Here is a 25,294-nt window from a genome sequence, read left to right as displayed (position 1 = left end):
CCTTTCACAGAGGGTTTTACGGTGGAACCAGTTCCTGAACTCGTACACCTACACGTTGGTCCACCGCCCAGGGAAAGCAATGGGGCACGCCGATGCCCTCAGCCGCCTGCCGCTGCCCGCCACAGACCCAGATCCCGCCCCGGCCCACGGGGTGATGCTTATAGAGTCCCTCCCCGAGCGCCCACTACACGCCGAAGAGGTGGCTCGAGCTACGGGCAGAGACCGCATCCTAGCGCGGGTCAGGGACTGGGTGGGAAGGGGGTGGCCAGCGGGCAAGGTGGAAGATGCATTCAGGCCATTCACGTCCAGGAAGGACGAGCTATCGACCCACAAGGGGTGCATACTCTGGGGGAGCCGGGTGGTGGTTCCCCCCCCCTTGCGCAGACAGGTGTTGGAAGATCTCCACGAGACCCACCCGGGCATCGTGAGGATGAAAGCCCTGGCCCGGAGTTACGTGTGGTGGCCAGGCATGGACGAGGAAATAGAGGGGTGGGTTAGGAGGTGCCAACCCTGCCAGGAGTCCAGGCCCAATCCGCCGTCCGCCCCGGTCCACAGGTGGGAGTCAAACGGGCGGCCGTGGTCCCGCCTCCATTTAGACTTCGCGGGGCCGCATCAGGGGCAACTCTTCTTTATACTGGTAGATGCTCACACAAAATGGTTGGAGGTGATCCCGGTCACCTCGACCTCCACCGCAGCAGCCGTCCGGGCGCTCAGAAGGGTTCTCTGCACACACGGGATCCCTGACACCCTAGTGACGGACAACGGCACGGCCTTCACCTCCCGGGAATTCCGAGAGTTCACCGAGAGGTACCTGATAAGGCACATAAGGTCCGCTCCCTTCCATCCAGCCACCAACGGCCAGGCGGAGCGGATGGTGCGGACCACCAAGGAAGCCCTAGGGCGCATTGTCCAGGGGGATTGGGACCACCGCCTCTCCGCGTTCCTGTTCCACAACAGGATCACCCCAAACCCCACAACTGGTTTCAGCCCCGCCGAGCTGCTCATGGGGAGGAAACTGACCACCCGGTTAGATAGGCTCCACCCGGACAGGGCGCCGGAGGTCCGCGGGTCCCCCGAGGTTCGCGAGGCAGTAAGGGGATTCTTTCCGGGCGACCCGGTGTACGCGAAAAACTTCGCAAGCGGCCCGGAGTGGGTAGCCGGGAGGGTCCTGAGAGTAACCGGCTCCCGATCCTACGAAGTGACCACAGCAGGGGGCCAAGTACTGCGGCGACACATCGATCAGCTGCGCCGCCGCACCCTGCCCGAAGAGCCGGAGGCAGCCGGGACCAGGGAACTGCCGGAAACGGAGTCCCCAGAAGGGGCCCCGCCGACTCAAGAACAGCCCATATACGAGGTCCCCGGGGCCGCGGAACCCGTACCAGAGCCGCTACCCGACCCGGACCATCCACCGCCAGAAACGGAGCCACCCGCAGCTGGGTCGGGCTCCACACCAATAGCAACCCCGAGGAGATCAACCCGGGAACGCAGGGCACCAACGTACCTACAGGATTATGTAGTTTAAACTAGGAGGGGAGGAGTGTAGAGTATTGGAATCAGCACAGCGCCGCGCAACCCGAGCCGCCCGCGGGTCGCCTTGCGCAGCGCGGGAAAGCCACCCCAATCAGCTCCAAGGGCGGGAAGTTCAACTGGCCAGGATTGGGCTGGCCAGCAAAGGGGATGTTCCGGGATGCTTGTATATATTGGCGGACCCGACCGCGTGTTAACCAGTTCGGTAGTGTGCTAGCTATTAAATACTTATGCCTTCACCACGACTCGTCTCTCAGTACACTACACTGTTTGACTGAAATAAGGTGCAGCAGCCATGTTTGTGACTGGCTGTGCCTCCTGGGGCAGCTATTTTGGGGCAGCTGTTGTGAGACTGAGCCCACCACACTGTCCAAATTCCAAAGGTTTCTGCAGGCTTGAAAAGTTCGGGTACTCCTGCTTCAAATCTCTCACGCTCCGCCAATTAGTGGTCTGTTTTGTCTAACCTGTAATGCTTCTGAACTTCTTCTAAGCCAGATTCATCCTATGACTATGGCATTTCCAATCTCCAAAGCGGAATAAATGCATTAGAAATGCCCCTTCTTTCATTTTTTTTAAAAGTTCAGTATTTTAGAGGAGTGGTGCATGCCAGACGCCACTGGTTTTTTGTTGTCGCATTCTGTCTCTCCTTACTAGAGTTGCCGATCCCCAGGTGGGCAACCAAAAAAGAGTCACACGGAATGTGGGGCTGGAGAACAAGCATAAGCACCGTTTAGAACAGTGTGACTATTGTCACCAAATACATGTGGAAAGTCAATCAATGGTTGGCGGAAGTGTAAGAAAGATACAGTCTATGAGACTGGAAGAGGAATTATTATAATTGAAGAAGCCAAGGCTTGGATAAAGCTTATAGCGAAACAGGGAGGGACGATGGCTTAGTGGTAGAGCATCTGCTTGGGAAGCAGAGGGTCCCAGGTTCAATCCCTGGCATCTCCAAAAAAGGGTCCAGGCGTGAAAAACCTCAGCTTGAGACCCTGGAGAGCCGCTGCCAGTCTGAGTAGACAATACTGACTTTGATGGACTGAGGGTCTGATTCAGTATAAGGCAGTTTCATATGTCCATATGTCCAGGGACTTAGATCGGTTTTGCGTGTCAGCTTTCTGTTTTGATGGAGGCTGTAATGTGCTGAAGAGGATCCACTTACAGTCATCCTTTATGGATTTATGATGCATATGATGGATTGAATTTCCACACATATTTGGTGACAATAGTCACACTTTTCTAATAAATGAAGATACTTGAGACACTTTGATATTGGAAGATTTATTGAACTGCATCACTTTTTGAGTTTAAACTAATACAGAAGTCTGTTCTATAGGGTGCTTACGCTTGTTCGCCAATCCCCAGGTGGGGGCAGGGGATCCCCCAGGGTGAAGGCCCTCCCCCCGCTTCAGGTTCATCAGAAAGTAGAGAGGGGATGTCTGCTGGGCACTCCATTATTCCCTATGGAGACTGATTTCCATAGGATATAATGGAGAATTGATCCGCGGGTATCTGGGGCTCTAGGGGGGCTGCTTCTTAAGGTATAGGCACCAAATTTTCAGCATACCATCCAGTGCCTCTCCCCAAGAGACCCTCCAAATTTCAAAAAGATTGGACCAGGGGGTCAATTCCATGGGCCCTCAGAGAAGGTGCCCTTATCCTTCATTATTTCCAATGGAGGGAAGACCTTTAAAAGATGTGCAGTCCCTTTAAATGTGATGGCCAGAGCTCCCTTTGACGTTCAATTATGCTTGTCACATCCTTGCTCCTGGCTCCACCCCCAATGCCTCCTGGTTCCACCCCCAAAGTCCCCAGATATTTCTTAAAGTGGGCTTGGCAAACCTAAGGTGGGGCCAGATGGAACTTTTGCCCAGCAAGGCTTCTGATTGGTCGCTGAAGGTCTGATTGGTTGTACAGATTTTTAAATATTTGACAGCAGTAGCCATCACAGCACACGGATCTTCACTGGGAAGGTAAGCTGTAGCAGCCATTTTCTGGCTGACTCCACCTCCTGTGGTAGCCATTTTGAGACAGACATTTTGGGGCTGTGTCCAGCACCCTGCATCAGGATTCCAAAGATGATCACCAGCTGGAAAAGGTTTGGAACCCCTCCATTTGGGTAACAGAAAACAGCAGAAATACAGAGAAGATTTAATTTAAATGTACCGTTTAATTTTACTTTAATCAAATTATTCTTGTTTTGTGCTGTTGACACATGGTATTAAGGTGCTTTCACACACACTAAATAACACACTTTCAGTGCACTTTGCAACTGGATTTTACTATGTGAAATGGCAAACTCCACTGGCAAATGGTTGCTGAAGTGGATTGAATATGCATTATTTAGCATGTGTAAAAGTGCCCTGTTATGGTAGATTAATTGTGGTGTCTTCATATCATTGGCGGGGGGGGGGGGGGGGAGGCTAGCTCCACCATGTCTAGAGCATAAAAGCAGTCCCTGAATGTTTTTGATTGCCTTCGTTCACCTTCAGTTTGTGGGATTTGGAGGTATAATGCCTCAGAACACGGAGGTAACCCTCTCCTCCATGCATTTGTGCAAACTCTTCTGCAAAAGCCACCTCTGCTAGGGAGCTGTTACTGCACCTTGTGGCAGTGAGTTCCATAGGTGCACAGTGTCATTCAGAACCTGACATACATGACGTCGTGCCTTCCTCCAGGAGGAGCATCAGGAACCTACCGGATGGTCACAGCTTCCATTTCACCACCTGCCGTAGGTGCAGCTCACTCTCGGCAGCCACGATTGGCTGTTCGTTTTGTAGGTGGTAGTTAATGAGGTGGCTGATGCTTTCAAACAAGGCGTCCTTGGTTCTCACCTGGGGTGGCAGAAGAGGAAAGGAGCTTAGCCTCTGCTTGGCAAGAGGGGCCAGGATCTGTCTTTGCCATCTGGCTTAGTCTGAGCCAGTGGTCTGAACAGAAGAAAAGAAAATCTCATATGAACATATGAAGCTGCCTTATACTGAATCAGACCCTTGGTCCATCAAAGTCAGTATTGTCTTCTCAGACTGGCAGCGGCTCTCCAGGGTCTCAAGCTGAGGTTTTCCACACCTATTTGCCTGGACCCTTTTTTGGAGATGCCAGGGATTGAACCTGGAACCTTCTGCTTCCCAAGCAGATGCTCTACCACTGAGCCACTGTCCCTCCCCACACTCCCCTCCCTCTCACACTGAGGTTGCCCAATTGGTCTTGTAGCCTTTCCCCTCTTCCTTTAAACACGGCCCCTCAGCTGCTCTGCCCTGCCCCTTCTGTGGCCACACCCTTTCTTAAAAAACAAGAAGTCAGTCTGTATGAGGAAAGTGCCTCTGAGCATGTGCAGTGTTTTTCCTTTTTCCCTGAGGAACCACAGCTCCGGAACCACCATCAGCACACACTTGGAATGGAGGAACCAGGCTTCCTTTCATGGCAGACGGCAGGGGCCCCTCCCCAGGCCTTGGCCTGTCACCTGTCTTTTTGGGAATTAAGCTCTGCCCCCACCTTTTCCTTGCCAACGCTCTGAATTCGCTAAAATATTACATTTTAGAGCTCACAGTCATGTTCCCCAAATCATTGCCAAAACTCAAGCTGCCACCCAGGGCTTCCCAAATGTCTGAAAGCAAAGAACCAGGGTTTTCCTCAACTCTCAATTACAACCAGAGGAACGCACCCTCAGCACCCAAGAAGATTTACTGATAAATCCCCAAAGGGAAGAATGACCCATTTCCAAGTTTCAGCTAAAGTCTTATTTCTAAGCACAGTTCCAGATTGGAAGGAACAGTGAGTCATGTAGAGAGGTAAAGAGCAGCCTCCATTGGGAGCAGCCAGGGCTTTTTTTGTAGCAGGAATTCCTTTGCATATTAGGCCACTCCTCCCCAATGTAGCAAATCCTTCAAGCGCTTTCAGGGCTCTTAGTACAGGGCCTGCTGTAAGCTCCAGGAGGACTGGCTACATCAGGGGTGTGTGGCCTAACATGCAAAGGAGTTCCTGCTGCGAAAAGAGCCCTGGGAGTAGCTCGTTCTGCCTCATCTCTGCAAAGGATGTGACTGGATCATGGAATTGCTTTGTTTGGAGTGTCAGAGCAGACATACAACTGGGGATCCTCTCAAAGGGATAGGCGGCTTGGTTGATTGGCCCTTCTCAACCACAAGCTGAGGGGCCCATAGATAAGGCCTCCATTACCCTTCCATATCAGCTGCTTACCACTCCTTCAGGATCCACCAGGAGCAAATGTTTGGGTTGCCCATTGTGCATGCCTGTCAAGACATACTGGCCAGGGTTGGTAATGCTGTCCCTCACGAGGAAGTCCCCATCCATCTGCAACAACTTCTCCGCATCCCGACGGCTCATCTTGCCATGATACCAGGGCTCCTGCTTCAGCTGATCTTCTGTGGGAGCAATTGGAGCCTTCCGGGTCGGGGGACTGGGCCACTGGTCCTCAATCGGGGGGCTGCTGCTCACCCCACATGCTGTCATGGACTCATGAAGCTTTAAGGCATCTTCAAAAGGCCCTGAGGAAGAAAGAGACTAGGTGTGCTCGAGTACGATTGCAGCTTTCCAAAGGCAACTTTTCTAAGCCCACTCTATGTGGTTGGGTCACATCCAACGGTCATCCTAGTCAGCCTGTGAGTAGCTCAACTTTAAGAAGAAAGGAACTTCTAGGCTTTGTGGCTCAAGGGCTCACTACAGGAGAGGACTGGGACATTCACATTGAAGGACGCTGGGATGGCAACACAAATCGAGCTCAGTTTGCTATCAGCGGTTCTTTGGGGCAGCACCCGCCAGGAATTTTCCAGGAAAGTTGAGCCAGTCCACTGCTAGGGAACTTTAAATTTTGGCCTCATCCAGTTTTGAGGATTTGGCTGTTGGCCTAGGGCAGATCGTGCTGCTGGATGACATCAGGAAAGAGACTCTAGAGAACGTTTTCTTTGGAATTCTTGTCAGATGAGGGGGGAGACCCCAGGGGCAGTGCCTCTTCCTGGAGGATATGGGGCTGCATGGTGTAGTGGTTAGTGTACCGGACTAGGACTTAGGGCCACCGGGTTCGAATCCCTCACTCCACCATGGAAGCATGCTGGGCGGGCTTGGGCCCATCACAGTCTCTCAGCCTAACCTACCTCACAAAGTTGCTGTGTTGAGGATTATGTGGAGGAGCCACTCAGAGCCCCGGATCGTAAAGAAAAGTGGGATATAAATAAAAAATAAGCAGAAATAAAAATAAAGCATGCTTTTCTTGGATATTGGGGACGTCTCCCTCAGCCCCTGCTATCCCACTGTGGCCACCACATTGCTCCGGGTGGCAGGTACAGTCTCACTAGTGCATGTCCTTGAGAACTTCTGATAGGTGTTGGAGGGACTAAGTGAGCTACCTGTTGATTGTGTGTGCTGCTTGGCTGTGTCCTATATATCACCTGGCAGCTGGTCTCCCATTTCAGGGTCCTGGGACACACATGAAGCTTTCTTCCACTGAATCAGATGCCCCCTGGTTCATCATGGTTGAGACTGAGTACTCAGATTGGCCGTGACTCTCCAGGGTCTCAGGCAGAGGTTTTTCCCATCATCTACTATCTGACCCTTTTAACTGGGAGATGCTGGGGATTGAACCTGGGACCTTCTACATACCAAGCAGATGCTCTGCCACTGAGCCATGTCCCCTCTCCTGCCTGCCAATACCTGATGTCCTTCACAGCAGAGATCCATGGCTAAGCAACACAGGATACTTGATGCCTAAAATGCAGATCTATTCAAGTGTGCTCAATCACCAACAGGTTATAGAGCATGATTCTTCCTGGTACAGAATTTGGAAAACCAACCCCCCAGCTTTACCATCTGTGTCCCCTAAATTCATGCTAAAACTTTACCACCACCCCAAAAAAAGAACTTTAAAAATCTCTCCCTAGTCCCTCCCCAACTGTGATTAGTATGTTTTCTTGCACCTTTCTTATGTAATGCACCCGGAGCATCACTCAGAGTGGGCAGATGATATTAATAAAATTATTATTCAACTTCGTAGGGTGGGAGTAGTGTTGTGTTTGCGTTCCCAACACTTGTATGTGTGCGTTAAACTTTGAAATCAGAAGCACAGTCCTCCCCACTTCCACCGGCCCGGTCTCTTACTCATATCAAACAGGTCTTTTGTGGGGCTCTCTTCAGGCCCTACGTGCCCGCTGGCATCTGCCTCGCCATTCTCCAGACTCTGGGTGTTCACATACAGGTGCTCTTCATAGTCTCGGGAGCAGAGTGGCTTCCCATCTGCCTGCAGGTAACCATCACAGCTGTGGCCTGGAAGACACAGCCACCACACCCAAGTTATGCAGCCGCCTCCCCCCCCTCCCGCCGGCTCCCTAAGGACCTCTTGACAGCACAGAGGGTCCCGGGACAACCAAACTGGGGGTGAGGAACAGCGTGGCCTACAGGGATGGCAAAAACCTGACTTTGAAGAAGAAGAAGAAGAAGAAGAAGAAGAAGAAGAAGAAGAAGAAGAAGAAGAAGAAGAAGAAGAAGAAGAAGAAGAAGAAGAAGAAGAAGAAGAAGAAGAAGAAGAAGAAGAAGAAGAAGAAGATATTGGATTTATATGCCGCCCTCCACTCCGAAGAGTCTCAGAGTGGCTCACAATCTCCTTTCCCTTCCTCCCCCACAACAGACACCCTGTGAGGTAGATGAAGATATTGGATTTATATCCCGCCCTCCACTCCAAAGAGTCTCAGAGCGGCTCACAATCTCCTTTCCCTTCCTCCCCCACAACAGACACCCTGTGAGGTGGGTGGGGCTGGAGAGGGCTCTCACAGCAGCTGCCGTTTCAAGGACAACCTCTGCCAGAGCTATGGCTGACCCAAGGCCATGCTAGCAAGTGCAAGTGGAGGAGTGGGGAATCAAACCCGGTTCTCCCAGATAAGAGTCCGCACACTTAACCACTACACCAAACCGGCTCTCAGCCTCTCAAAGGGTTGGTGTGAGGTCGGGCTGCCAGCTTCCAGGTGGCACCTGGAGATCTATCTCCTGCTATTACAATTGATCTCCAGAAAACCAAGATCCGTTCCCCTGGAGACAATGGCCATTTTGGAGGGCGAATGCTACGGCATTAACCCCTGCTGAGGTCCTTTCCCTCCCCAAATTGCACTCTCTTCAGACCGTACCCCCCCCCCCAAAAAAAGAAAGAAATCTCCAGGTATTTCCTAGCCCGGAGCTAGCAACCCTAATGTGAAGATAAAAATCAGGAGGATTTTTAAGCTCCGTGTGGTTTGTGACAATGTACCCTAAAGCCATGCACTAAAATCCAATTTGGCAACAAACCTCTAAAAATAAATGCTGCAACACCAGCCGCCACAGCTTGTGTGTGAATGCAGAGCTCCCCCATAAAAAGAAGTGAGTTCCATATAGCACGAAACCCTCGGGGGTGCGGAGAAAAAGTCATTTCAGAGAGCCCTCTTTGGAAAGAGGCACTACTGGGCTGAATGGAATTGCCATATGGACTCGGTGGGACGGGGAAATTGCCCCCTCTTCTGCCACCCAATCTCCTGGGGGAGGGGAGAGGGTCCTAAGTACCACCACCGCTCTTAAGAAAACACTTCCAGCATTCCAAGGGAGCGCATTAACTTCTGATCTTTACAACAGCCCTGAAAGGGAAGCTGCTAGTGTTTATCCCCACAGGCACATGAAATAAAGAGTATAAGCCGGGAAAATCTTGGGTTAGCTGCCGTCAGGCACCCTGTGTATTTGTCTTTCCCCCCCCACCCCCACCCCACCCCCACGTCATAAACCTTATTACTACCATGTGGATCAGCGTCCCAGTGCAAATTTGAGTGACTGCTGTGATATCTCCTGGCAGGACTTCCAACCTGTGGAATAGAAGATACAGAAGAAAGAAGTCACCACCACCTCCTCAGAAACCAGGTCCACACAACTTAGAGAGCTGTCAATCATGTGAAGACTCTCTTCTGTTTGGAGATTAATAACCCCCTGACTCCATGAATGAGGAAGCCTGATCCCTGGAACCTTCATTCACATGCAAAGGTTGCTACAGATACTGGCAGGTAAGTGTGTGTTCTACTAACCTTGTTAACTGACCAACTAAAGGAGTCCTTCCTTAGTTGGTGAAGGTCTACTGTTCACTGGAGTTATCACAGTACAAGAGGATGAGAACAGACTGATGATGGCTGATACTTTTTTCCCTTCTTGCTGTCAAGAGCTTGATCTGCAGGTCTGAACTTTGCAGACTAAACCATTCTCTGAGCTGTGATGCCTCCCCCACCCAGCAGCCTCTGCCAGGTTGGAAAGTTCTGGAGATTTTGGGGGCAGAGCCTGAGGAGGACAGGGGTTGGGGAGGGACCTCATAAAATCCACCCTCCAAGTAGTCCTTTTCTCCAGGGGAAAAGATCTCTATTGACTAGAGATCCCGTAATATCAGGAGATCTCCAGGCCCCAACTGGAGGTTGGCAACCCTAGCCTCAGTCTTGGTTAGGTGAGGGACACAGCAAGCTGCCTTACAAGCAGGCATGTCAGTGGTCCATCTAGCACAGAATTGTCTCTTATAGTTTGCAAGGTCTCTGATACCGGAAGGTCTTTCTCCAATACCTGCCACCTGAGAGCATGGAGTCCATCAGGGTCTGAGCCTGTCCCATAGCAAGTGAGCCAGAGGCCTTCTCTGTGCTTCCAAGGGGCTACCCTGGGCTTTGCGTGGGCTGCAGGCAACAGTGACTGCACCCCTGTTGTCACATGTGAAGCTGACCCTTGGCCCATCAATTGTCTGCTCAAACTGGCAGCCATTCTCGAAGTGGTCCTTTTTAATTCCTGGAGATGCCCGGGACTCAACCTTACACCTTTGGCAGGCAAAGCAGATTCTTTACCACAGAACCACTGTCAGCTCTTATTCCCTTCCCCAGCTACCCCTTGGGCCTCATTCCCAGAAACACGACCTTCTTGATCCCCACACAGCCACTTTGCCAGGCGATGGCTTCCAGAGGAACTCTGTTCATTCATTTATAAGCCGCCTTTCTCCCCCCGGGGGGACCCAAAGCAGCTTACATAGTTCTCCTCCCCGCCATTGTATCCTGGGAGGGAGGTGAAGCTGCAAGCGCATGACCGCCCCCCCCCTTCCCCGGGAGCTCCCGTGGAGAGCAGAGCTTCAAACATGGGTCTCTCAGATCCTAATCTGACACTCTAACCACTGGGCCACACAACACAACAGGCAAGTCGACGGGGCAGCCCTCTGTAAAGTCTAATTTGATGCATTCAGAAATGGGTTCATTTTTTGACATATCGTTCTTTTACTTCAAAACACGAACAATAAAGGCAATAAAGGCACTCCATCGTCTGCAGTTCTTTTGCGAGTTGCCAACCCTGGTGAAGTTTTGCCCACCACAGATGAAGCTGCCTTGCAGCTGCCGACGAGGTCTCCTGAGCTAGGCTGAAGAGAAGGGAGCTGGGAGCCCTTGATCCTGCCAGAATGGGAGAGCAGCCAGCAGTGGGCTGTAGGACAGGCTGCCCCAGGACGGCCAGCCAATCCTCAGCCCCTCTTTCTGCTGGGGCCCTTCTGTTCAAGCTGCTCCAGTTGGTTTTGGGGTTTTAGCCTGGAAGAAATTGTTGTAAATCTAGAAGACTTTTTTTGCCAGTTTGGTGTAGTGGTTATGTGTGCGGACTCTTATCTGGGAGAACCGGGTTTGATTCCCCACTCCTCCACTTGCACCTGCTGAGATGGCCTTGGGTCAGCCATAGCTCTGGCAGAGGTTGTCCTTGAAAGGGCAGCTGCTGTGAGAGCCCTCTCCAGCCCCACCCACCTCACAGGGTGTCTGTTGTGGGGGAGGAAGGTAAAGGAGATTGTGAGCCGCTCTGAGACTCTTTGGAGTGGAGGGCGGGATATAAATCCAATATCTTCATTTACCTCACAGGGTGTCTGTTGTGGGGGAGGAAGGTAAAGGAGATTGTGAGCCGCTCTGAGACTCTTCGGAGTGGAGGGCGGGATATAAATCCAATTTCTTCTTCTTCTTCTTCTTTTAAGAAATTCTCAGGTAACACACAGCTGCATGGTATTATTAGAATTGGCCCTTAAATTTCAGTCCTTTGCATAGGGCAATTGCCAGTATATTCTAAGAGGTTTTTGGATTCAGGATAGGCGCAGTACTAGCCTGTTTAAAACCATACACTTAAGTGTTTTGAGCTAAAATTGCTGCAAAAAGAAAGGCTTGCTTGATATCAAAATTAAAAATTACTTATAAAGAAAATAAGAGCAACTGGCCATCTTAAGAACCGCTTGCTAAATATATTATAAAGGGCTATAGGCCAGCAAACTCCAGAAGGCTTGAGCATCTGGTTAAATGAATCAGTTTGAACTGGCTCTAGCTCCAATACGAAAAATATACACACTTAAGTGTCTTGGAGTGGTAAGTTTTTTACAGAAATAAAAAACTTCAGAATTTTCATAGAAAGGCATTACTCCGAGGAAGTCTACTGATGAAATGGGCCTATATCCGGGGGCTCATAGACTTTTGTTGCAAATTGGACCTTTGTTACAACATGACGTATGCAAAATTTAAAATGTGGAGTAATAAAATGTATAAAGGTTTTAAATGGTTTTAATAAACTTTGTTAATCAACATATCCCAGTAGTTGTTTAACTTCCATTGCCTGACACAGGAACATGGCAGAAGAAGAAGACTGCAGATTTATACCCCGCCTTTCTCTCTGAATCAGAGACTCAGAGTGGTTTACAGTCTCCTATATCTTCTCCCCCCACAACAGACACCCTGTGACGTGGGTGGGACTGAGAGGGCTCTCCCAGCAGCTGCCCTTTCAAGGACAGCTCCTCAGGTAGCTATGGCTAACCCAAGGCCATTCCAGCAGCTGCCCTTTCAAGGACAGCTCCTCAGATAGCTATGGCTAACCCAAGGCCATTCCAGCAGCTGCAAGTGGATAAGTGGGGAATCGAACCCAGTTCTCTCAGATAAGAGTCCACACACTTAGCCACTACACCGTATTGGCTGAATGGGATGGGGGGCTTAAGTTGTCATGTGCCTTGTTTCCCCTCCTAAGAGGGCAAGGGATGCCAACCTCCTGGAGAGCCCCCTGAATTGCAGCTCACCTCCAGACTCTAGGGAGCAGTTCCCCTGGAGAAACTGGATCCTTTGGAGGGTGGACTCTAGGCCACTGAGATCCCTGTCCTCACCAGGCTCCATCCCCAAATGCCCAGGAGTTTCCCAGCCTGGATCTGGCCATCCTTCCAGCTTGCCCCACTGAGCTATATGGCTGTTTCCCCAGTAAGGCAAATTGTAGTTCCTGGGAGCAATTTCATGTCAGGAAAAGGGTGGGCTTAAGGCCTGTCTCCCTCTGTGCCACACGGCCCCTATCCAGATCAGGCTTGTGCACATCCAGGAATTAAGTTCCAAGGAGGAACTCCCAGTACACATCTGATTGGAAGCACCAGAGCAGAGGCAATTACTCATGTGGGTCAGCCAGAGGTCATTCAGTAGAAAAAGAGGTGCTGGAGCTCATTAGCACAACTCATTTGTGGCTATTAGCCACAGCGTATGGTTGGAACTCTCTGTCTGGAGCAGTGATGCTCTGTATTCTTGGTGCTTTTTTGGGGGGGGGGGCACAGTGGGAGGGCTTCTAGTGTCCTGACCCTCATGATGGACCTCCTGAAGTAACCTGGTTTTTTGGCCACTGTGTGACACAGAGTGTTGGACAGGATGGGCCACTGGCCTGATCCAACATGTCTTCTCTTATGTTCTTATGTGACACAGAGTGTTGGACTGGAGGGGCCATTGGCCTGATCCAACAGGGCTTCTCTTATGTTCTTCTGTGACACAGAGTGTTGGACTGGATGGGCCATTGGCCTGATCCAACATGGCTTCTCTTATGTTCTTATGTGACACAGAGCGTTGGACTGGATGGGCCACTGACCTGATCCAACAGGGCTTCTCTTATGTTCTTATGTGACACAGAGTGTTGGACTGGAGGAACCATTGGCCTGATCCAAAAGGGCTTCTCTTATGTTCGTCTGTGACACAGAGTGTTGGACTGGATGGTCCATTGGCCTGATCCAACATGGCTTCTCTTATGTTCTAATGTGACACAGAGTGTTGGACTGGATGGGCCATTGGCCTGATCCAGCATGGCTTCTCTTATGTTCTTATTTGCACAACACATTTGCATCTGCCACACACCCCCGACATCACCGGAAGGTGTACTAAATTATATCAGCTCAGCATCTACCTTCAAACGCTTCTTGAATTATAATCGTCATAATAAAACCTCACTCCCGTCCCATCATACTTTTTAAATTACTTTCTCCTATGTGGCCACAGTGGCATGATGAAGATTTCTATCTGTCTGCTTTATATGTTTTGGTTATTTCCCCATTTTTGGTGGGGGAAAATATTAGAAAGTTTGTCAAATCTTAGAGCTCAGCAAAATTCTCACAAGGGATTTGAACAATGGATCCCAGAAGCAAGTATTTGGGGAGAGGGGGTAAGAAAGAAAGCACAATAAAATTTAGAAGTTTGGGAGCTATGCCCCTGTGAGCTCCTGCATAAAATGAGGAATGGGGTCAGCTATAAGTGAATTAACTGAATGCAGCTTATTTCTCTGTTCTCCCCCCACACACACACATGCCCCTCACTCTGCTGTCTCTTCCTCCCTAAAATCAGAGAGAGTGAGCTCCATGAGAGCTCCTCAGTCATTATCTCGGAAGAGGCATTTATCCTGCATCTGTTTTTGAATGCAGATGTCAGGCAGTCAGACTAGGATTAGAGAGGCCTGGATTCAAATCCCCCTCCTCCCACAGTTCATGGTCCAGGGGGCACTAAGATCTTTCCACCTGCACGGCTGCTGTGTGGAGGGAACGGGGAGAGGAGAGACCCAGGCATAAAAACGAAGCAGGCAGACTCTTAGAAGTGCCTGCATCAAAACAGAAGCATTTTTGAAGTCTGCTACCCAGTTCTTATGGGAATCGGTGGTGGATTTTTTGATTGATCTGAGGAATTTTTTTGGGGGGGGGGGTCGGCGGTGGAAAGTGGCCTCAAGTCGCAGCTGACTTCAGAGGTGGATGGCCATTGCCTGCTTCCGCAGTGATGCTGGCCTTCCTAGGTGGCCTCCTGCCCAAATAGCTGACCCTGCTTAGCTTCTGAGGTCTGATGAGATCAAGCTAGCCTGGACCACGCAGGTCAAGGCCAGAGATGGCTTTCCATGGCCTGCCTTTGTGTAGTGACTCTGGACTTCCTTGGGGGTCTCTCCTCCAAGGACTAATCAAGTGCCGCTTAGCTTCTGAGACTGGACCTTTTTGATTACCAAACATTTTTTTTTTTAAACCAAGAAATAACTTAGATCAGACATTGCAGCCCTAGAGGGCACCGTTGTTTTCACCTGGCCAAGATGACTGCTGCCTGACAGCTGCGTGGGCGCAGGACAGAGAGAGGCACCATGCCAGAGGCGGGAGTCCACCAGGCCCCCGAGGGGGGGCTCCTTCCCTGGGATGCTGTTGTAGTAGTCATGTTCAGAGGCCTCCTCATCTTCACCCCAGGGGGCATCTTCTGTTCCCAGTGCTCTGGCCAGGAAGGGAAAGAGAGAGGATATTGCTGGCTGTCTTGGCAGGAAGCCTGTGTCCAGAGGGCAACAATTCCCCAGGGATCTCTCCCTGCAGAGGCGTTCAGGGCAGCAACAGAGTTTCACCAGCCTCTTCCCTGCACCCCCTCAACAGGGACACAGCAATTGCCATTGAGTGTTCTAGAGGAGAGTCAGGAAAATGTGGGCCAGTGGGGATGATACAAGGAAAATAGCACCAACGCATGCAAATGCTTGGCATTTCAGGAACAAACAAAGCAAACTGGGTGGGTGAGGGGTCAGAGCAAGGCAGAGGTAAATCTGGAAAGTCAGTGATTGGTGGATGACATAGTGTGGACAATTTTAAAAAAAACAGGGCTGTACATTCAGATGTTCCAGAGGCAAAACTATATCCCACATTTGCTTTTTTGTCACCCCAGAGATATCTCAAATGATGCAAAACGTGCCTGAAATTTCAGGTCCAATTTTAGGTGGGTTTCCTGTTCTTCAGAGGCAGCAGCGGTGGCGCAGTCCTCAACAGATGGTCTGCCCTGGTGACTTTTTAAAGGGCTTAAAGGGCTGATGTACCACAACCCAGCTGGGGCATGTTGCCTCCTCCCTCACGGCTGCTGCCACTGCTGCTTGGCAGGAACAGTTTTGCACTAAAGGGCATGATTTAGAATCATAGAGTTGGAAAGGACCTCCAGGGTCATCTAGTCCAACCCCCTGCACGATGCAGGAAATCCACAAACACTTCCCCCTAGATTCACAGGATCCTCATTGCTGTCAGGTGGCCATCCAGCCTCTGTTTAAAAACCTCCAAGGAAGGAGAGCCCACCACCTCCCAAGGAAGCCTGTTCCACTGAGGAATCGCTCTAACGTTCAGAAAGTTCTTCCTAATGTTGAGCTGGAAACTCTTTTGATTTAATTTCAACCCATGGGTTCTGGTCCTACCTTCTGGGGCCACTGAAAACAATTCCACACCATCCTCAATAAGACAGCCCTTCAAGTACTTGAAGATGGTGATCATATCACCTCTCAGCCACCTCCTCTCCAGGCTAAACAGGGCCAGCTCCTTCAACCTTTCCTCATAGGACTTGTTCTCCAGACCTCCCACCATCTTTGTCGCCCTCCTCCAGACTCATTCCAGCTTGTCTATATCCTTCTTAAAATGTGGTGCCCAAAACTGAACACAATACTCCAGGTGAGTACAATCATATGAACATATGTAGCTGCCTTGTACTGAATCAGACCCTCGGTCCATCAAAGTCAGTATTGTCTACTCAGACTGGCAGCGGCTCTCCAGGGTCTCAAGCTGAGGTTTTTCATGCCTATTTGCCTGGATCTTTTTTAGCTGGAGATGCTGGGGATTGAACCTGGGACCTTCTGCTTACCAAGCAGATGCTCTACCACTGAGCCACCATCCCTCCCCAATCACATGAAATTGTTGGTTTTAATTAGATGGTTTTGTGGGAATTTTAAGGAAATTGTATAATGTTATAGATTGTTGTTTTATTATGCAATCTTTGTATTTTATATTGTGTTGTGAGCCGCCCTGAGCCTGCTTTGGCGGGGAGGGCGGGATATAAATTAAATGTTGTTGTTGTTGTTGTTGTTATTATTATTACCAGAGCAAAGCGATACCATCACATCACATGATCTGGACACTATACTGTTGATACAGCCCAAAATTGCATTTGCCTTTTTAGCCACCCCATCACACTGTTGACTCATGTTCAGCGTATGATCCACTAAGACCCCGAGATCCTTTTCGCACATACTACTGCTAAGACAAGTCTCACCCATCCTATAACCATTGCATTTTCCTACCTAAATACAGAATTTTACATTTATCCCTGTTAAAATTCGTGTTATTGGTTTTAGCCCAGTTTCCCAGCCTGTCAAGGTCATCCTGTATCCTGTTTCTGTCTTCTCCTGTGTTTGCAACCCCTCCCAATTTAGTATCATTGACAAATTAAATAAGCATTCCCTCTATTCCTTCATCCAAATCATTGATAAAGATGTTGAACAAAACAGGTTCCCAGGACAGATCCTTGAGGCACTCCACTTGTCACTCCTCTCCAAGAGGATGAGGAACCATTCACAAGCACTCTTTGGGTGCGATCTGTCAACCAGTTACAGACCCACCTAACAGTAACAGGATCCAAAACCTTTTTGATTTTTGGGAGCCCAAAACAGATTACAAAAGCGTTATCAAGCTCCCTTCACCTGAAATTTCAGCATAACGAACATCACACCTTTGAGAAAGGAACAGAACTAAGGTGATGTTTTCAAAGTACTTGCCTCTGCCCAAAAACACTGCTTCAGTTTGCAAACCAAGGCCGAGTTGAAAAGCTGACATGGATGAAGCCAGGGACAGCCAGCCTTGGCGAGCTGCTGCTTCTCGCAGGAATCCTCCGTCTCAGCCACCCTCAGGCAGGGAGAGCCCGCTGACCTGCACAAAGGACCAGCTCCCCCAGCCTTGGCTCAGCCCTCTTTGGAAACCTAGGAAATGCTTAGGCCAGGAGTCTCCTACATGGCGCCCATGGGCACCCTGGCCCCTGCCAACACATTTCCTGGTGCCTGTCAAGTGTTTTTAGGAAGTGGGTGGAGCCAGGTGGGGTTCCTGACCATCAGGACTTCTGATTGGCTGTGCAGGTTAAAAAACTTTGTTTCTACAACAGCTGCTGCCCTAAAATGGGCTTTTATTCTCTCGCACACTCCCGTTGCTCAGTGTATTTTTTTTTTTAATTACCCCTCTTGCCTTCTGCAGTGGGACTTTCTTTAGCAGGAGGCTCCTCCTTCCATGGCGGCCAATTTGTGGCCACACCTACCACACTGTGTCAATATTCCAAAGGTTTCCACACAAGCTGATAAGGGTTAGAGCTGAGAAAATAAGGATGCATCCCCGGTTTGAATCCCTGGCAGGATTCTAAGACACAGGAGGGGATGGAATTTAGAGCACCTAAAAGTCCTGAAAAGGTTCTGTCATACCACTGCTACCCACCTGTCCTGTGATGCCATGCTCTTAGGGGGGCTGTGGAGATACTGCTTGAAGCGGAGCTCGAAGGCCTGACCCACAGTGTTGATGACGCTTTGTGCCAGCCCATCACAGCATTCCAAGATGTGACATGCTTCAGGTTAAGGGGGACAGGGGAAAGGAGGGAGGGAGGAAGGAAGGAGAGAGTGAGTTACTCAAGTCAAGCAACATGACCCAGTCAGGAATATTGGCTGGGTTCATGAAAGCAGGCTCTGGCAGATGTATCTCCTCTGCCAGGCTGAGAACAGCGCACAAAAATTCATACCCAAGACTCAGTGAAGTGCATCCCTCCTCAAAATAAGAAGGGCCCTGCTGGATCACATCTAATATTGCATAGAGGCCCGGAGGCTCCCATATAGTTCTGCCCCCAAGCCCTCTCCCTGCTCAGCAGATGGGGTCTATCAGCAGCTACTAGCCACAGTGACTAAGAGAAACCTCAGTGTTCAAACCCCTGAAACCCAGTGCCAGAATACGAAATCAAGGGAAGGCCTCTATGCCCTGTTTGTTTGGCCTTCCTGGGAAACTGGTTGGCCATGGTGTGAGACAGGATGCTGGACAAGATGGACCCTCATTGCTCTGATCCAGCAGAGCTCTTCTGATGTTCTTATGAAGGCCTCAGCCTCTATGCCCTGTTGTTGGCCATCCAGAGGACCTGTGTGAGACAGGATGTGTGAGACAGGATTCTGGTCTGATCCATCAAGGCTCTTCTGATAGTCTTATGCTTCTATCCAAGGTTGGAGAAACAGTTGTTTGTGCATAGCATTTTTATATATGTATTCAAAATGTTTCACGTCCCATTGTTTTCCTCAAAGGCAGGAGGATTCAAATCAACTAATGAAGGGGAAAATGTTTTAAAAAGCATACAAAACCAAACAAGGTAAGAGACGCCAAACGGAAAAGAGAACTATTGTAACATCCTGTTAGGCCCTTTTCGGAGCTCTTCTAAGCAATTCAGCCTTGGAAAATGGAATAGGGTAGGTGCTTTCCTGGAATTTTTGGCATCTTGTCCCTCTTTGTGGGGGCCATGTCCAGGTAGTAGCAGTTGTGACATGCAGGGATAGAAAGGAGACACTGGTAGCACAACCATTGTTCCTTCACGAGTTCCTAGAGGGAGAGACAGCCCTCTCTCACTCGCTCTCATCCTCTCCCTTCTGCTAGTAGGGAATTGGGTTCAAGTGAGGAGGAGTCATGGGGCGTTCTTACAGCTGGACGGTGTTTCTTAACAGGGGACAGCTTGGTAGTTTTAACACTTCCATTTCATGTTTTGCTGGCTTCTGGAAGGCTGCCTTGAGCCACCAAAGATGGCAAACTGGGTTGCCACTCTGCAGGTAGGAGCAAGTTTCTAGTAAGTAACAGTGTTTCTCAGTCATGAAAAGTACAAATCAAATATCACACCCTTCCCAATTCTGTTCTCGGCAATAATATAACAAACGTCCTGGCAGGAGTATAAAGTCTGCAATAGACAGAGAATGAACTCCAGGTAGAGTTGCCAATCCCCAGGTGGGGGCAGGGGATCTCCCGGTTTGGAGGCCCTCCCCCCACTTAAGGGTCGTCAGAAAGTGGGGGGAGGGGAGGGAAATGTCTGCTGGGAACTCTGTTATTCCCTATAGAGATTTATTCCCATAGAAAATCATGGAGAATTGATCCACGGGTATCTGGGGCTCTGGGAGGGCTGTTTTTCAGGGTAGAGGCACCAAATTTTCAGTATAGCATCTAGTGCCTCTTTCCAAGATACCCCCCAAGTTTCAAAAAGATTGGACTAGGGGGTCCAATTCTATGAGCCCCAAAAGAAGGTGCCCCTATCCTTCATGATTTCCTATGGAAGGAAATGAAAAGGTGTGCCTTCCCTTTAAATGTGATGGCCAGAACTCCCTTTGGAGTTCAATTATGCTTGTCACAGCCTTGATCTTGGCTCCACCCCTAATGTCTCCTGGCTCCACCCCTAATGTCTCCTGGCTCCACCCCCAAAGTCCCCAGATATTTCTTGAATTGGACTTGGCAACCCTAACTCCAGGTGGACTTCTTCAAGGCAGGCAGCTATAGAATTTCAAAGTCTAAAGTCCAAAATAAGCTGTTTGTTTGAAAACATCTGAAGGCTTTGTTGTTCCACTTGGAAATAGATTCTTGTCCACTGCTTTGATTGAAATGATCATCAGGTTTGGACCCTGAAATTCTACAGCTGCCTGCCTTGAAGAAGTCCACCCAGAGGGCCTTGTCTGTCTATTGCAGACTTTACACTCCTGTTAGGATGCTTGTTATATTATTGTTGAGAACAGAATGGGGAGGGTGTTGTACTTGATTTGTAGTTTACATTATTAAGAGACATTGTTGCTTACTAGAAACTTGTTTCCACAGTTCTTTCTCTTTATAATGGGCTTAGCATACAGTAGTGCTCTTTTCTTCTTTTTGCATATTCTCCAGATAGGACCTGGAGATCTCCCAGAATTACAACTATCTCCACTCAACAGAGATCAGGTTCCCTGGAGAAATGGCTGCTATGCAAGGTGCACTCTAAGGCATCATACCCAACTGAGGCCCTTCCAGTTTGGTGTAGTGGTTAAGTGTGCGGACTTTTACCTGGGAGAACCGGGTTTGATTCCCCACTCCTCCACTTACACCTGCTGGAATGGCCTTGGGTCAGCCATAGCTCTGGCGGAGGTTGTCCTTGAAAGGGCAGCTGCTGTGAGAGCCCTCTCCAGCCCCACCCACCTCACAGGGTGTCTGTTGTGGGGGAGGAAGGTAAAGGAGATTGTGAGCCGCTCTGAGACTCTTCGGAGTGGAGGGCGGGATATAAATCCAATATCTTCATCTACCTCACAGGGTGTCTGTTGTGGGGGAGGAAGGAAAAGGAGATTGTGAGCCGCTCTGAGACTCTTCGGAGTGGAGGGCAGGATATAAATCCAATATCTTCATCTACCTCACAGGGTGTCTGTTGTGGGGGAGGAAGGTAAAGGAGATTGTGAACCGCTCTGAGACTCTACGGAGTGGAGGGCGGGATACAAATCCAGTATCTTCATCTACCTCACAGGGTGTCTGTTGTGGGGGAGGAAGGGAAAGGAGATTGTGAGCCGCTCTGAGACTCTTCGGAGTGGAGGGCAGGATATAAATCCAATATCTTCATCTACCTCACAGGGTGTCTGTTGTGGGGGAGGAAGGGAAAGGAGATTGTGAGCCGCTCTGAGACTCTTCGGAGTGGAGGGCAGGATATAAATCCAATATCTTCATCTACCTCACAGGGTGTCTGTTGTGGGGGAGGAAGGGAAAGGAGATTGTGAGCCGCTCTGAGACTCTTCGGAGTGGAGGGCAGGATATAAATCCAATATCTTCATCTACCTCATAGGGTGTCTGTTGTGGGGGAGGAAGGTAAAGGAGATTGTGAGCCGCTCTGAGACTCTTTGGAGTGGAGGGCGGGATATAAATCCAATATCTTCTTCTTCCTTCACCAAACTCTGCCCTTCCCAGATGTATCCCCAAATAGCCAGCAAATGTCCTCACCAGGTGTTGGCAATGCCAGATAGAAAAGGCTGGATATCAGTGTTTTAAATTAAATAGATAAAAACTAGCATTGCCCTGTTTCTATTACACATGCCAAAAATGTCAGCGTAATTTCAGTTTTGAAAAGCATGGCTGTTGAAAGACCAAGAATCCAGCAGCACCTTCAAGATTAACACAATTCATGACTGGGCGGGAGCTTTCAGGAGTCGCTGTTCATCTTCAGATACAGCTAGAACGTGATTCCACCTGTCCTATATAGCTGTATGTGAAGAAGTGAGCAGTGACTCCTGTAATCTCCTCCCCTGCCACAAATTGGGTTAGCTTGGAAGGCGCTACTGGACGCTGGTACTTTTCTCCTGCAACAGACAGACTAAAACGACCGCCCATCTTGCTACCCATCTTGTTGAAAGACCTGTTCTCCGTGAAGGTGGCCAATTCTTCATGCACTCACAGGCTTTTTTTAAAAAGCAATGAGGTGGGCACGGGGGGGTGGGGTGCTCACCTCTTTGGTTGATGGGGTCCTTTGCAACGTATGCCACGTAGTCGGTTGTGTCCTGGATGAGGAAGAAAGGAGAGGGCTGCTGTTGACAAATGCCAGCTCAAATGAGCAAGAGGAATGGTTGGAAGCTGACAAGGGAGAAGCCTTTGCATTGCTGGCTGGGAGGGTTTGTTCTTTTGCCTCAGCTTGCAGAGCTCCTTTTCTTAAAATCAGTTGCAAGGTGTCATGGGTACTGGGGACCCTGCAGAAGAAGCTGAGCCTGCAGAAGAAACTGTGCCCCTGCCACCTGCACCAGTGCCCCTGCCTCCTGCTGGAGAAGATCCAAGCCCCCCTGCCTCGCCCTCTCGGGTGGCTCGTGTGCGTGATTATGGAACCAGAGTTTCTTGAGGGTGAATATAAGAGTGATGCAATTTTGAGGGGCGATTTTAAGAAGACGCTGCTGTGCCTTGTGGGACACATCTGCATAACCAGATGCAAGGACCTTTTAGGAGAAGTGTAGTAGAAAAGAGGATTTCGCTTTGGCAGGTGTCACTTGTCTTGCAGGGGCTGAGAAATTGGTACCTGCTGAAAATCCTTCTTCTCCTCTAATCCCTTCTTCTGCAGAAGCTGCTGTGCTAGTCTGTGGCTGCCAAAACAACAAAGAACCTTGCATTCCTCTTAAAGGCCAAAGGGTTTTGGAGCAACAACGTTTCTGGACCAGAACTCTAACAGCAAGTGCACAAGGGGTGCGAATTCTCTAACAGCCATCTCCCAAAGGCACAAATAAATGGAAAGGGCAGGATTTTAAGGAAGCCAGGCTGGAAAAACAGGCACTGGCTCTGCAGAGCATGGATGCTAACTAGACCCAGTCAAAACACTGAAGAATCGTGTCCACCTTGCAGTGCAGACCATGCCCAATTGGCAATGAATGGGGAAAAAGGGTATGTGACCTGGCAAGAGGGTGGGATGGGGTATGGACAGATGTTCGTTCTGTGTCATGAAACAGCCACTCTCATTCCCTGTTAAGCCCAAAGTTCTCCTGCAGAGAATCTTGGGCAGGAGCACTTTCATATCCTTCCAAACTGCACTCTAAACTTCACTTTCCTCTTATACTCAGTTGTTAAGTACACAGGAATCTTCTCCCACTCGCAGAAGTACCCATTCCCCTAACTACTCTGCCTTGAAGAGATGGGAAATGCATTCTGGGAAACCTTCCAGCAAAAGCTCTTTCTCTGACATTGCTTGGTTACATTGGAGGGGGCCTGCCAAAGTCCAGCGCACATGCTCAAAGTTGCTTGGAACCTGGTTCTGAGTGCCTCCAAGCACACCCACCACCACCCTGCCACCCCTTCCCCGCCACCCCCACCTGCCTACAGGTAGGCAGTGAGGCAGAGGAGGGTGGCAGAGAGGTGGGCAGCAAGGGCAAGTGCCGCAGCAGCGGAGAAGCGGCAGCAGGATGCATGGGGGAAGGGGTGCCTGCCGGCTGCCCCTGAAGCCAGGTAGCACCCTACACAGCTGCCTAGCTGGCCTACTGGGATGCACCAGGCCTGCCTGTAAAGGGGGGGAACTGCAAAATTCGACCAAGGTGGTGGTGGGAAGTGCCATCAAGTCACAGCTGACTGATGGCAATCTCGTAGGGTCGTCAAGGCAAGAGGTGGCTGGCCCTTGACTCAGGACTTCCTCCATGGTCTCCCAGCCAAGGACAAGCCATGCTGGTCACTGCCTAGCTCATGTTCTCTGCTCTGCTACTTGGCCTGGAGGGGTAATAGGGTTGCTAGGTAGGTCCTGAAGTCGCCCAGAATTACAGCTGTTCTTCTAGCCACAGAGATCAGTTCCTCTGGAGGAAATGGTTTCAGAGGGCAGTCATGTTGGTCTGCAGTGGATTCCAAGTCTGGTTGTGCCTTAGAGACCAGCAAGGTCTTCAGAGTAGAAGCTTTTGAGAGTCAAAGTTCCCCTTGCCAGATATGGTGGGACCTTTGGCTCTTGAAAGCTCAGACCCCCAAAATCTGGATAGTTTCTGAGATGCTCCTGGACTTGAATCTACCTGGAGGAAATGGCAGCTTCAGAGGGTGGAGTCTACGGTATGCTGTGGAGTCTAGAGACCTATAGGCTCCTCCCCTTCCCCTTCTCTCCCCTTCCCAGACCCCACCCCGCAATGTCAAGCTGGAGTTGGTACCCTTAAGCCCTACTGTGGAACTGGGCTAGGTCAGAATTACTTTGCTTGCGGCCACCATGACACCCTGCCAAGGTTGCCAACTCCAGGTTGGGAAATACCTGGATATTTCGGAGGTGGAGTCTGAAGAGGGGAGGGAGCCAGGGTGAGGGAGTGGTTAAAAGTGGAGAACCGGGTTTGATTCCCCCACTCCTCCTCCACATGCACCTGCTGGATGACCTTGGGTCAGCTACAGTTCTCTCAGAGCTGTTCTCTCAAGAGCAGTTCTCTCTCAGCCCCACCTACCAGTCACGCAGTGCCTGTTGTGGGGAAAGGAGATTGTAAGCCCCTCTGAGACTCCTTTGGGGTATAGTAGAGTCCACCCTCCAAAGCAGCCATTTTCTCCAGGATAACTAGATTTCTGTAGTCTGGAGACTACAGTGGTAATTCTGGGAGAGTTCCAGGCCCCACATGGAGGTTACCAGCAAATACTCGGAGAATTGTGATGGTATACAGAGCAATTTCGCCCACCTTTTTGACAAGCCTGCCCCCAGCCCAGCAAGGTGAGACAGAGTATCCTCTGATGCTGATGCCAGGACAGGGCCTGGCCACCAGTGAATGGCTGCTTCTTGCCATTCAGTGCTGTGGCCTGAGCAGAGGGAGCAGAGGTACTCCAGGGATCCAGAACCCCAAGCAAAAGTTTTCCCCTTTATTTAAGGTGAGTGAACGATTTCTTAAAAGGGGCAGCTCGGGGTGGGTGAAGAAGAGCTTCGTCCCTTCATTTTTGACTTCCCAGTTCATTGCAGCCTGCTCAGAAGGGTCTGCCCAGGGATTTCTGATAGGCTGCGCCTCGGCACTGTATCAGCAGCCCCAAGGAAGCGATAGAGGCCTGTCCCGTACCTGAGTGCAGTCAGCCAGCTTGGCACTGGTTTCTCTGTTTTAGACTTTTGCTGTTAGGTTTTAGTTGCATTTGACTGTGTGTGTGTTTTTTTACTGCTTGTTTATAAAATTGTGCATCCCTGTAAGCATCTGCTTAGGTGGAAAGACAGCCAAAATGCTAAATACTGGGAGAATT

At 50.0% G+C, this 25,294-nt stretch overlaps 1 protein-coding gene across 2 annotated transcripts in view; it reads right to left on the bottom strand.

Annotated features, from left to right (window-relative positions):
• Positions 1–4,229: 4,229 nt before the first annotated feature.
• Positions 4,230–25,294, bottom strand: part of SHC2 (SHC adaptor protein 2) — a 33,881-nt gene continuing 12,816 nt past the window's right edge. The window contains exons 6-12 of one of the 2 annotated variants that reach the window (XM_060233413.1): positions 22,092–22,143; positions 18,062–18,188; positions 14,866–15,058; positions 9,290–9,356; positions 7,636–7,800; positions 5,722–6,029; positions 4,230–4,361 (exon numbers count right to left, since the gene is read on the bottom strand). In XM_060233413.1, coding sequence (XP_060089396.1) covers positions 4,233–4,361; positions 5,722–6,029; positions 7,636–7,800; positions 9,290–9,356; positions 14,866–15,058; positions 18,062–18,188; positions 22,092–22,143 — 1,041 coding nt within the window. In that variant the 3' untranslated portion in view covers positions 4,230–4,232. The remainder of the gene's footprint in view (positions 4,362–5,721; positions 6,030–7,635; positions 7,801–9,289; positions 9,357–14,865; positions 15,059–18,061; positions 18,189–22,091; positions 22,144–25,294) is intronic. The other variant, XM_060233414.1, reaches the window with a different exon arrangement.

This window comes from Heteronotia binoei, chromosome 2 (assembly GCF_032191835.1).
Source record: "Heteronotia binoei isolate CCM8104 ecotype False Entrance Well chromosome 2, APGP_CSIRO_Hbin_v1, whole genome shotgun sequence".
NCBI lineage: Eukaryota > Metazoa > Chordata > Lepidosauria > Squamata > Gekkonidae > Heteronotia > Heteronotia binoei.
Note: the sequence above shows the minus strand (reverse complement) of the source record. Positions and strands in the feature narration are given on the sequence as shown.